Genomic DNA, 12,180 nt, shown 5'->3' on the forward strand with positions numbered 1-12,180 from the left:
AAAACACCCACAGGACTCGAATAAAGGTTTGTCCACGACATACACTCATGAACTTTCGTATGGCCAAAGCATGACTCTCAATAAGGGAAGAGCCCTATACCAAAGAGTTGGTTTCTACCTCCTCATTGAGGCCCCCAGGTACCAAAGTGTCTAATGTGTAGATCCAAAAAGCTTCTCTCTGACATAGCTGTTTAAAACGTTGGGCTGTTGAGGGGGTGGCTGGTATGGATTCTAAGATCCAAACTCTCAGCCCTAGAGAAGAATGATCGTGGTGTGTCAAGAAATGGCGGGGGACACTATGTTTATCATCCCCTGCTTCAACAAACCTTCGATGTTCACCAAATCTTTTTCTGAGTGTACGAATGGTCCTCCCAACATAAAAAAAGGCCACAAGGACATGTCAAGCAGTACACGACAAATTCTGTTGAGCAATTAAAGAATTTCTTAATAGGATAAGTTTCTCTATCGCTCATTGACAGACGTAGTCCTCGGTGATACAGCACCTTCGGGTTATGTTGCCTCCACAGGAGTAGGACTAGACAGGAAATAAAATGCTCTGGCCACACCCTAGGGGCAGTCCCCGAGGGTATATCCTCTCTGTCTCTGCCACAGCAAATCAGTTTTTTTTCTGTCTAGTCAGGAGTAAGGACCTAGATACCTTGTTGGGATCTTCGGTCCTGGCAGGAATTTGTTCTTAGAAAAGATTTTTTTAGACAGCTTTTTTTTTTTTTTTCTCCAGTGTTCCTGTGAGATCTTCAAGCAAGAAAGCTGAACTGGGCGACGGGCGGGATGTTGAGATCCAGTGGTCACCCCAGTTCAGCCTACGAGCGCGTGCAGGCCATAGCTCCGCGCTGGGTCGGCCGCGACATAGTCCCACTGGAGGGGACTGACCCTGCGAGTTAAACGTCTCGCTGAAACGCCAAGGACCATGAGTCACGGCGTCCGTATTGGTCGACAGCCCTCCAACTTCGGTGGAGAGGGGTACTGTCAGGAGTTGGCGCCCGCCTGGTTCCGGTATGGTGAGTAGTATGTTCCCCTTTTCCCCCTGACGGGTCTTGTGGTGAACGCGGGCCCCTCTCTGTAATGGTAAGGATGGGTTCCCCTCTATCCTATAACATAGCACAGATCCCCCTATATTGAGTGTGATTTGTGTGTACAGAAAGCCAGCAGGCTTGATTTGGGAGCTGACAATCTAATTACAAAGTATGTTTAAACGATTGTAATATGTGGCAGCACTGGAATCTTACTGTGTTACTAGAAGTATCCTACCTGTCAGAAGCACAGGACAGGTATGCGGCTTGCCAGGTCATTCCTCCAGCTGAAGCAGGTCTCCCGACGGCCACGCGGTTCCGCCAGGGTTCGGTACCGCCGGTCAAGCTGATCTCCATGAGAGAAAGATTTTGCGATGCCTAGTTACTCTGCAGGACGCCGCTATGCTGTATCAGACCGCCGTAGATCGCATGAGGCCGCCATTTTGGCGTAGCCTCGTGTCTGCAGCATGGGGGCGGCCATGTTTGAGGTGACTCAAACACCTCGTGGAGCTAGGGGAGGCGCCGGAAGGCGTGCAGAGGGGCGGAGCCGCCTCCTTTCTTCCCGGGCAGCCAGCCAAAAGACTTCCTGTTTGTGAAGACAGCGCTGTAACCTGTTACAGTGAACTCTGAGCATCAAGTGGTGAGCCTGGGGGTCTATCTCTCTCTCTCTCTCGATCGATAGGGATCCCTAGCAGGTAACACTGAGGGGCTTTTGTGGCGCTGGGGGTCTGAAAAAAAAAAACGTTTTTTTATTTAAGTTTGGATTGTATTTTCCGGGTAGTTACTGGAATAATCATGGACCCTGCCACACAAGTACCCCCACCTGTTTCCCTCGAGGGGGCCACGGGACCCGTATGGATGCATTTACAGCAGTTTTGGAGTCTATGGTGGCTCGGGTGGAGGCGGCCTGTCAGGGACGGGGGTCAAGAAAGCGACCCCGCCTACCCCTATATTATCTGACACCTCTGACTCAGATTCAGAGATGGTCACTGCAGCTGCAGGTCCCTCTGCAAGGGCTGTTATCTCAGGTAAAGCTCCCTCAGACAGTGAGGAGGACGTTCATTCTTCCGCCATAATTCAGGAAGAAGCATTGGTGGACGCACTAGTTGTGGCGGTGCGGGAAACCTTAAGACTTGAGGTTTTACCGGCAGAGGCAACTGAAACAGAGATTCCCTTTGGTACTAACAAGCCCATCAAAACGGTGAAGGTGTTTCCTGTACCCAAGTGTTTTGGTAATAAAATTAAAGGAGAATGGGAGCATTCTAAGCGTACCTTTACTATTTCCAAGCGTATTGCTAGACGCTATCCGTTTGAGGAATCCCTCATTAAGAAATGGACGGTACCACCAGTGGTGGATCCACCTATTTCCAGGCTGAATAAAGCCACGGTTATCCCAGTGGAGGACACTTCGTCCTTTAAGGATCCGGTGGATCGAAAGATGGAAGCGGAGTCCCGCACTATCTTCTCCCTGATAGGGTCAGCATTTAGACCAGTAATTGTTATTGGTCTAGTTTCCGAGACACTAACGGAATGGGCGAGATTGGTACGCCAAGACCTAAGGGGAAAAGATATCCCCCAGGGAACATCTGATTTGATGGAACAGATTATACAAGGGCTACAGTTTGTCTGTGACGCAGCCTTGGATGCTACCCCCCTATTAGGGCATGCATCTATGTCAGCCAGCGGTAATCCTCAGACGTGTGCTGGGGTTAAAATGCTGGTCAGCTGACCTAGGTTCCAAAAAGACCTTGACGAATCTCCCCTTTCAGGGGAATCGCCTATTTGGGGCCACCCTAGATGAAATTATTAAGGATGCCACTGGGGGCAAGAGCACTTTCTTGCCACAGGCTGCTAAAGCTAAGGGACCTTGCAACAAGCGAGGACCTTTCTTTACCGCCCATAAAGGGTTCGCACGCCCGGCTGGAACAAGCAGGAAAGGCAAGACTCCTCCAGGAGGGTTCAAGAAAGGCTGGTCGGACAAACAGAGGACCGACTTAGCCAAACCCGAAGCAAAGGATTACACAGCCTGAAGGTGCGCCCCCACCCGGGTTGAGGGTGGGGGGACGTTTTCACCGGTATTCAGGACATTAGATCGAGCATCGACTACTACTACCGGTGCGATTCTTCCCTTCCAACATTTAAGTACTACAGGGAGCGGTAGTCACCGTTCCCTGAATAGATCTTTTCCTTTACCTTTTCCTAAGATTAGTCTCAATTCCCCACAGGAATCGGATCTGGTTGACCAGACAGACCAAGAAGCCTCTAGCCGGGTGACTTCGGTCCCTGAGATTCAACCAGGAGAGATCACCGTTCCTGATAGGAATCCGGTGTCGGATAAATGTGTGGGAACAGAAAACGACCAGACTTTGTCGGATGGTCGGAGCCAGATAGCTCTAGGGACGCCTGGTTCAAATCCCGTCAGTGCCAGTGGTCCTAGAAATTCTAGGCTGGCCTCGTCAAGCCGGCCTGGCCGACTTTTACTTGCTAGTCGCGGACGTTCCGTGGGAACTGCGTCTCGGGGAGTATCTGCGGTCTCGAGGACCAATCTACCATTGTGCTTTACAGTCGCTGGTTTTAATGGCCTGGCCATTGAGACCCAAGTACTGAAGGACAGAGGGTTGTCAGCTTCAGTCATTCCTACCCTTATTAAAGCAAGGAAAGCGACTTCCAGCAGAGTCTATTATCACACATGGAAGACTTATATCGCGTGGTGCGAATCTTTAGGATTTCCTCCACGTACCTATTCGGTGACTCGAATATTGGCCTTTTTGCAAAAAGGGGTTGAGCAGAAGCTAGCCTTGAGCACCATCAAGGGTCAAGTTTCAGCATTAGCAATCTTCTTTCAGAAACCTTTAGCTACCAAGTCCTTGGTGCGGAATTTCATCCAGGGGGTGCGGCACCTGGCTCCACCAGTCCGCGCGCCCTTACCGCCCTGGGATCTTAATTTGGTTTTATCGGTTCTACAGAAACCTCCTTTTGAAAACATCAGGGAGATTCCCTTGCTTACTTTATCCCAGAAGGTGGCCTTCTTGGTGGCTATCACTTCTGCACGCAGGGTGTCAGAACTGGCTGCTTTATCATGCCAGTCCCCATACTTGGTGATTCATAGGGATAAGGTAGTACTCCATCCTAAGCCATCCTTTCTTCCTAAGGTGGTTTCAGATTTTCATCTGAATGAAGATATTGTGCTACCTTCCTTGTGTCCTCAGCCCAATCATCATCGGGAACATGCGTTGCATTCCTTGGATGTGGTTCGGGCAATCAGGGTATACCTGAAGGCTACGGAATCGTTCCGTAAGACGGATTCACTTTTTGTGATCACGGATGGCCCCAGAAAGGGGTTGCCTGCATCTGCCGCGACTATTGCCAAATGGATTAGACAGACGGTGGTACAGGCTTATTCTATTAAGGGTCAGAGTCCTCCGTTCCCTGTTAGGGCGCACTCCACTCGAGCGCTCAGTACTTCCTGGGCCTTTCGCCATCAGGCGTCAGTGGTCCAGGTATGTAAGGCGGCCACCTGGTCGTCGGTACATACCTTTACAAAATTTTATAAAATTGATGTGATGGCATAGGCGGATGCCTCATTTGGCCGCAAGGTTTTGCAGGCCGCAATTTGAGGAGACCGGTGGTCTACCTCGAGGTTTTTTTTCTGTTTGAAAATTTTTTGTTGAGTCTCATCATTAAGGATGAGCATTGTAAACTTCTAGTTGGCACCGGTTGGGCCGTCTAGATTTGGATTTGATTTCCATTTTCCCACCCCTCATTTGTGATACTGCTCTGGGACGTCCCGAAGGTGCTGTATCACCGAGGACTACGTCTGTCAATGAGCGATAGAGAAAAATGGATTTTTGTAAAATCTTACCGTAAAATCCTTTTCTCTTAGCTCATTGACAGACGTAGTACCCGCCCCTCTGTTTTTGAGTTGGGTTGGGTTAAATTCTCTAAACACTGCTTTTGTGACATAACTGATTTGCTGTCGCAGAGAGAGAGAGGATATACCCTCGGGGACTGCCCCTAGGGTGTGGCCAGAGCATTTTATTTCCTGTCTAGTCCTACTCCTGTGGAGGCAACATAACCCGAAGGTGCTGTATCACCGAGGACTACGTCTGTCAATGAGCTAAGAGAAAAGGATTTTACGGTAAGATTTTACAAAAATCCATTTTTTGCCTTTAATGGTATATTGTTTTTGCCCGTGGGTCACGTGCTTGCATGTCAGGCATAGTTTTTTCCGACATTGATACATGCCCACTAGAGGAATGAGATTCAAATGAGATGCGAGAGGTGTACTTTTGAATTTGCTAGGGGCCACCATATTTTTAATATTCCTGGCTCTCCTGTAGGTGATTTTTGGCCTGGGGGGTAAGCTATCCCTCAGATTTGGGTCCTCCAATAGGATGGACCAGTGTTTCGTTATCAGTTTTTCCATCTTCCTAAACTTATTATGAAACTGTGTAACAAAACGTGGGCCATTTTGATGTGTATTGGATTTTGTGGTTTTCTTTTCCATAGTACCTTTCAGATACATGTTCTGTGCGGTGTCCACCAGGGGTTCAGGAAAAGTTTTTTTGATAAATTTGGTTTTCAAAAGCCCACTCTGTTCCAAGTAGTCCTCATCATTTGTACAATTCCTCCGCAACCTGCAGTACTGGCTTTTCGGAATATTTTGGATCCACCTGGGGTGGTGGCAGCTATGGAAATGAAGAAACGAATTGCCGGCCGTGGGCTTGGTGTAATTTTTGGCCTCAATTTTTCCTTCTCTGTGGTATAGCAACAGGTCCAAAAAGGCCAGTTCCACTGTGCTTGATACCGAAGTGAAGGACAAATTGTACGGATTGGAATTACAATGTTGGACAAAATCCAAAAAAGTGGACTGTGGGCCGTCCCAGATGACTACTATATCGTCAATATACCTCCCATAGAAGATAAGATGGGGGGTGAAATGATTGTTCTTCCAGATATAGTGGGAATTTCTTCCAATTAAATATCCATTTAATTTGCATCAACCGCAATCTGGCCAAGAGCACCTCCTGCACCCACAGTCATTACTCTACTAAATCTTCCTTATCTACTCTTTAAAGAGTTTGTAAACCCCAAAACGTTTTTTTTTTTTTTTGCAACCTGCAAGAGAAACCCATAATGAGCTAGTATGCATCGCATACTAGCTCATTATGAAATACCTTAGAACGAGCCCCCGTCGTGCCATCCACTTACCTGCATGACGGGCGACATGTCCAGTCGCCCGTCTTCCGGGATCGCGGCATCCGGTCATCTGATTGGCCGGAGCAGCGGTGACGTCCCTCCCGTGCACGCGGGCGTTCCTTCAGAGCGCATGCGCCAGTGACGTCACTGGCTGCATGTAAGGTAAATTTCTCCTAAACGGTACATGTTTAGGAGATATTTACTGTACCTATAGGTAAGCTTTATCATAGGCTTACCTATAGGTAAAAGTTACAGAGGAGGGTTTACTTCCTCTTTAAATTGCTCAGCTCATCACCCACCATGACTTCTATTCTTTGTATTTGTCAATCACTATCCATCACACAAGACTTGCAGGACTGGCAGTTGCATGTATCTGAAGAAGAGTATAAAATGTTTTATCTTTCCATGCAGGTGAACAAAATAGAGATAAACTATGCCAAAACAGCCAAAAAGATGGACATGAAGCATCTTAAAATGAGCATGTGGGGGCTGCTGGCAAATATCCCAGAAAAAGCAGATGAGGTAAGTTGACGTGTCATAGGGTACATTAAACTGATTAGGAAACACAAACGTGGGAACTTGTTTATTCATTTACAACCCCTTCACGCTGACATAACACACATATGCAGCCTCACTGCTTTTTATGTGGGGCCACACACATGTGCTTCTCCCTTTGTGCTGGGAGCGCTGCATGGTGTGCTCCCAGAACAGAGACCGGGGTCTCACCGAGTGCCCCAGCCCCCTACTAATGATCGGGACTCAGATCTCCCGATTCCGGTCACCTGAATGCTGTGGTAGCCTCTTACTGGCTACCACAGTGTTCAGTCACTGTGAAGCCCGTCCCTGTATTTTTTTTCTTTCTGTGAATGGAGAAGAAGGATACAATGTATCTTTCTTGTTTCTTGCAGAAAGGGGAAAAAAAATGTTTGTAAAAAAAATAAAGAAAAATGCCTAGATCAAGGTTTGATCTAGATCAGTGCCAGGGTTAGTGTTTGGGTCAAGGGTCAGGGTCTATATTTTGGACTTTTTTTTTTTTTCTTTAATTTGCATTAGTGTCAGTTAGTGTCGCTGTGTTTAGTGGCTGGCATTAGTGTCAGTGTCGCTGTGCATCGCATACTAGCACATTATGTGACACTTGCCAGCAAACTAAGCCCTCATCGTCCCCACTGGAGGCCGCATCCTTCTTCGCCAGTCTTCCTTCCAGGTCCACGGACTCCGGCTGTGCTATTGGCCGGACGGGCGGCCGTTCATTCAGAGTGCATGTCTTGTGATGCCTTAACCACTTGCCGACTGTATATTTACTGCGGCAGTCAGCCCCTCACAGGCAGAGCGACGTAGGTCTACGTCGCTAGCCTGTGAGGGTCTCTGGAGCGAGCGCGCGCGCCGCTAGAGGCGCGCTCCTGCGCGGTCACTGACCCCCCCCCCGCTCCTGTGACCGGCGGACCCGATCATCCGCCGGTCACTCGCGGTCGTCGGAGAGGGAGAAAGACAGGCGGCTAATGTAAACAAGCCGCCTGTCATTCTCCCCGGTGTATGAATGATGATCATACGGTTCTACTATGTAGAACGGTTGATCACTGTTTATACATCTTAAGCCACAGCCAATCACAGTTAGAATCACGCCCCTAGGGACACGCATAGCCCCTCCCTCTCAAAAAAAGTTAACCCCTTCACTGCCAGTGTAATTTTACAGTAACAGTGCATATTTATAGCACTGATTACTGTAGAAATGTCACTGGCACCCCAAAAAGTGTCAAAAATGTCAGTCAAGGCTCCGATCTGTCCGCCGCAATGTCGCAGTACCGCAAGAAAAATCGCAGATCGCCGCCATTACGCGTTAACAAAACAACAAAAATGACAATCTTTCCCTTTGTTAGTAAACACGATAACTTTTGCGCAAACCAATCAAAATACGCTTTTTGCGATTTTTTTTTTTTTTTTTTTTTTTTTTTTTTTAAACCAAACAAGTGTAGCATAAAACAAATTGGCCGAAAATGTTAACAAATTTTGATTTTTACATTTTTTTTGGGGGGGAATTTCATATAAAAAAAAATGTGAAAAATATTATTTTTGCAAAATTGACGCTCGTTTTTTGTTTATAGCGCATGATCAAAAAATCGCACAGGTGATCAAATACCACCAAAAGAAAGCTCTGTTCGTGGGGAAAAAAAGGCCGCCAAATTTGTTTAGGTACAGCGTTGCACGACCGCGCAATTGTCCGTTAAATTCACGCAGTGCCGAATCGCAAAATAGGCCCTGGTCAGGAAGAGGGTAAAATCTTCCGGGGCTTAAGTGGTCAATTGGCGCAGGATACAGTAAATATCTCCTAAACAATGCAAGTTAAGGAGATATTTACAGTACCTATAGGTAAGCCTCATTATAGGTTTACCTATAGGTAAGTTTACTACTTCTTTAATGGTTTTATGCGTGTCTGTATAATATAAATGTAAAATGTTTTTTATTCTGTTTCAAAGTTCAGCACTTGGCACACATTACAGGTCAGCCACTCACTGAACTTTAGGTTAGTGTAGGATTGAACAGCAGTATTTTACTTTTTAGATAGGTTAGAACTGGCTGTAGGAAAGGTTCTTTCCAAAAATTTTAGATATCACTTTCATATAAATACAAGCTGGTCCTAAACTCTGGTTGTCAAAATTTTCAAAAGTTACAGTTTAAATGAAGGAACTATGTGCTGTAAGAAACCTTATATTTTTAGCTACAGCAGCACATCAGTTTTTCAGTTCAAGACCCCTTCCACACGGGGCAGGCTCTGCTGGAGTCCACCTGCTCAGCAGGAAATCTGTCCGCTAAGCAGGTGGATGGCTGGTCCATATCTTCTCCGCTTATGCAGAGCAGACACAGCCTACTCTCATCTATGGGTGGTCGGATGTAAAGAGACTACCTGTCCATTTACACCAGACCATCTGATCTGATCCTCCAGACGGATGGGGAATCCCATCCCCATCTGATGGATCCCCATCTGTCTGTTTTTATCGGATTGGATGTCAGCGGGTGTAAATGGACACATGTCTGTTTATACTCGCCACTCCATAGAGGGGACTATTGGGTCTGCCTGAAAAATTGAAAGGTGGACCCGATCAGTCCATCAGTGTATAGGGGCCCTTATGGTGCAGCTCTAGTTGGTGCCTTCTTCTGATTTGGTAATCAAAGTTTGGGCCAGGATCTTTCTCCTGCATGGGTATCAGACCCACCATTGGCACAGATGCCACTGTCACGTGTTTGTGCAGGTGATTTGTTGCTCACTTCTTTCGGTAATTTTGCTTTAGTAAAGGCAAGTTCTGTCAACACAGATAAAGATACCATAGTTGAATGTAAACTGCCTGCCTCCAGTAGCCAGCTTATTACAGTAGCCTCCTGTACATGTGTCCATTCACTGTTATCCTCAGGTCTTCTGGCCAGGAGCTGCTCATCTGGGGATTAGGAGAGATTAGTTGGCTTGGTTTTTTGAAAAGTACTCTTTTGCAATACTTCATCCTTTTTTTGTGTGCTTGTGGTGTATATCATTTGTGTTTCCCTGCTTTAATGGTTTGATCCCCTTATGAGAAATGCCATCTCACTCCTCACTGACTCTTGTCATCCTGCTTTTAACCTGAAACCCTTTGCTTCCTACAAAGTTGGCTTGTTTCATGAACAAGGTTTGATCAGGACCATAAGTTATTTAAAGCGGAGCTCCACCCCCTCCTTCCCCTCGCAGCTTGCCCATTCACAAGGCTTCACTGCCTGCTTCCCTTAGCAGAGTTGGCGGTGCCAGCGCCCAAGAGATGATTCAAGAATCGGCTTGGGTGCAGACACTGCCGCATGCCTGGACAGGTAAGTGCCCTAATAATGAAAGTCAGCAGCTACAAACTTGTAGCTGTTGACTTTTATTTTCTAAGGGGGGGGGGGGGGTTGGGGGCTGGGCGGAATTTCTCTTTAGGCCAGGAATAATATTTACTTAGACAGATGTTAAACCATTTTGTCTATTTCATTTAAGCCAAATCAAACGCTTGTGGATGCAGCTATTCAGGAAGAGAGAAGTTTCAGCAGCATCACAAATGAACTGCACAAAAGGTATAGGACGATATTATTTTTTTTTTTTTTTTTTTTTAGTATGGTGTACAATGTTTGCTTGATCTAATATGCTGATGTACTTTGCTTAATCAACAGGTTGCCAACTTCAATGGCACAGAACCTATCAGTCCCACTGGCGTTTGCCTGCCTCTTGCATCTAGCTAATGAGAAGGTTAGTAAACATAGCCAGCCTTGCTTGAGTAGGAAACTATTAACATTGCTGAAGTCGTGATTGCAGTTTTCATGTTGCTCATTACATTTTTTGATACGCTTTAGAAAAATAGACCTGCAGATGTTGTGTCTTCTACAGTTTCCTTTTTATTAGGTTTATGGTTTCACTTTAGTGAATGAATAGAGAGATTTATAATGCATTTCCTTTCACTTCTTAATCTACCCGTACATTCAGCTGCTAAACTTCATCATGTACAGGTCATCATATGTTTCATGTGAGAACTGCCACCAATGGTGCGATTTGAAAAATAAGCATTGATGTCGTGACTCCACCAGATGGACTTAATAGTTAGGGCAAGAAATCCAAAAATAAATGTCACAGAGTACCAGTAATTCCAGATTACAAATAATGGTGCTCACCTCTTCATATGGATAACATTAATGTAACATGACAAACAGGCTTATTAAAAAACAGCACCACCATCATGAATCGAGATTGGCTTCTAAATGTATTAGTTGAATTCATGGGTAACACACTAGCATGGAAAAGTTCACCTGGATTTGTTACTGTGTAAGTGAGGGGACTCCTAAATCTAGAGTAACGTTTGCCCTGAAATGCTTTATTTTAAAAGGGTTTTTTATTAGGTGTAGTTTGTATTTATTTCATTTTCATTGGAATAATCTACAGGCCAACTGATTACCGATTCTTTTCATTACTAATCCACTTCATGTTGGAAATGCTGTTTTCTTAAAGTGGTTGTTAACCCTCACATATACCCAATGCAGTGACTAGCCTCAGGTGATACACACAGATGAAACAAATATTCTTACATAATTTGTATCTGTTTATCTGCAGTCTTCTCTTTATAATTATTCAAAGTAAAGAAATATAAAGCTTGTCTGAGAGGTCAGAAAAAAGGGGGCGGGGAGCCGGTTGGCATCCAAGAGGTCAGAAAAAAGGGGGCGGGGAGCTGATTGGAGGAAAGAGAGACGCAACCCTTCACACAGGAACAGAGCTGTGGCTGTCAATCAGCTAGAGCTCCCTCCCCTCTCACTATTTTTCTCTTGGTGTCAGGAAAACTTGTCAGAAGTGATTTCATGCTGATAGCAGAGGAAGGAATCCGTAGACAGAAATTACACTCAGGATGGGTTAACTGGATTGCGGTTTGAAGTCCGGTGTCTTGTGCATTTGTGCTCACCGGTTCAGGTGTGATTCAGGTGCAACTTTTTCCCTGAATTCGTACCTGAATTGGACCCAAAAAACGCACAGGACCCTTTTCAAATTTGCACCGCAGCCGGCCCCGGACATGTGTGAACCCGCTCCATTGAAAGCCGGCCACACTCGCATGTTATGCGAATTGGATGTGGTGTAAAACAATTTGTATATATGTAAACCTGGCCTTAGTGCTCTGGATTGAGACAAGTACACACTATAGAGAGATGAGCTTTGTTCCTATTTCATGTTTGAGGTTTACAACCACTTTAAACCTAATTTCTGTGTAACTTAAATTAGCTGTATGACACCATGAGCACAATTTTGTTCATGTAGATATACTCGTGGACTTACTGGTACTCTTGGAGACATCCCTGTTGTGTGTGTGTGTTCTTTTTTAAGTACACTACCTTTTTAACGCCTTCAAGAGATTGGCAAGGTGACTGTCTTGGAGGACTACAAATTAATGTTAATTGGAATACAATTAATGTTGGC

General features: G+C 45.8%; 1 protein-coding gene across 1 annotated transcript in view; it reads left to right on the forward strand.

Annotated features, from left to right (window-relative positions):
• NCAPH (non-SMC condensin I complex subunit H) overlaps positions 1-12,180 on the forward strand; it is a 207,752-nt gene that overhangs the window by 46,546 nt on the left and 149,026 nt on the right. The window contains exons 15-17 of the mRNA XM_082255769.1: positions 6,642-6,752; positions 10,225-10,301; positions 10,398-10,473. Of these exons, the coding sequence (XP_082111895.1) occupies positions 6,642-6,752; positions 10,225-10,301; positions 10,398-10,473 (264 nt within the window). The remainder of the gene's footprint in view (positions 1-6,641; positions 6,753-10,224; positions 10,302-10,397; positions 10,474-12,180) is intronic.

This window comes from Pelophylax lessonae (genome assembly GCF_965119305.1).
Source record: "Pelophylax lessonae genome assembly, chromosome: 4".
Classification (NCBI taxonomy): Eukaryota; Metazoa; Chordata; class Amphibia; order Anura; family Ranidae; genus Pelophylax; species Pelophylax lessonae.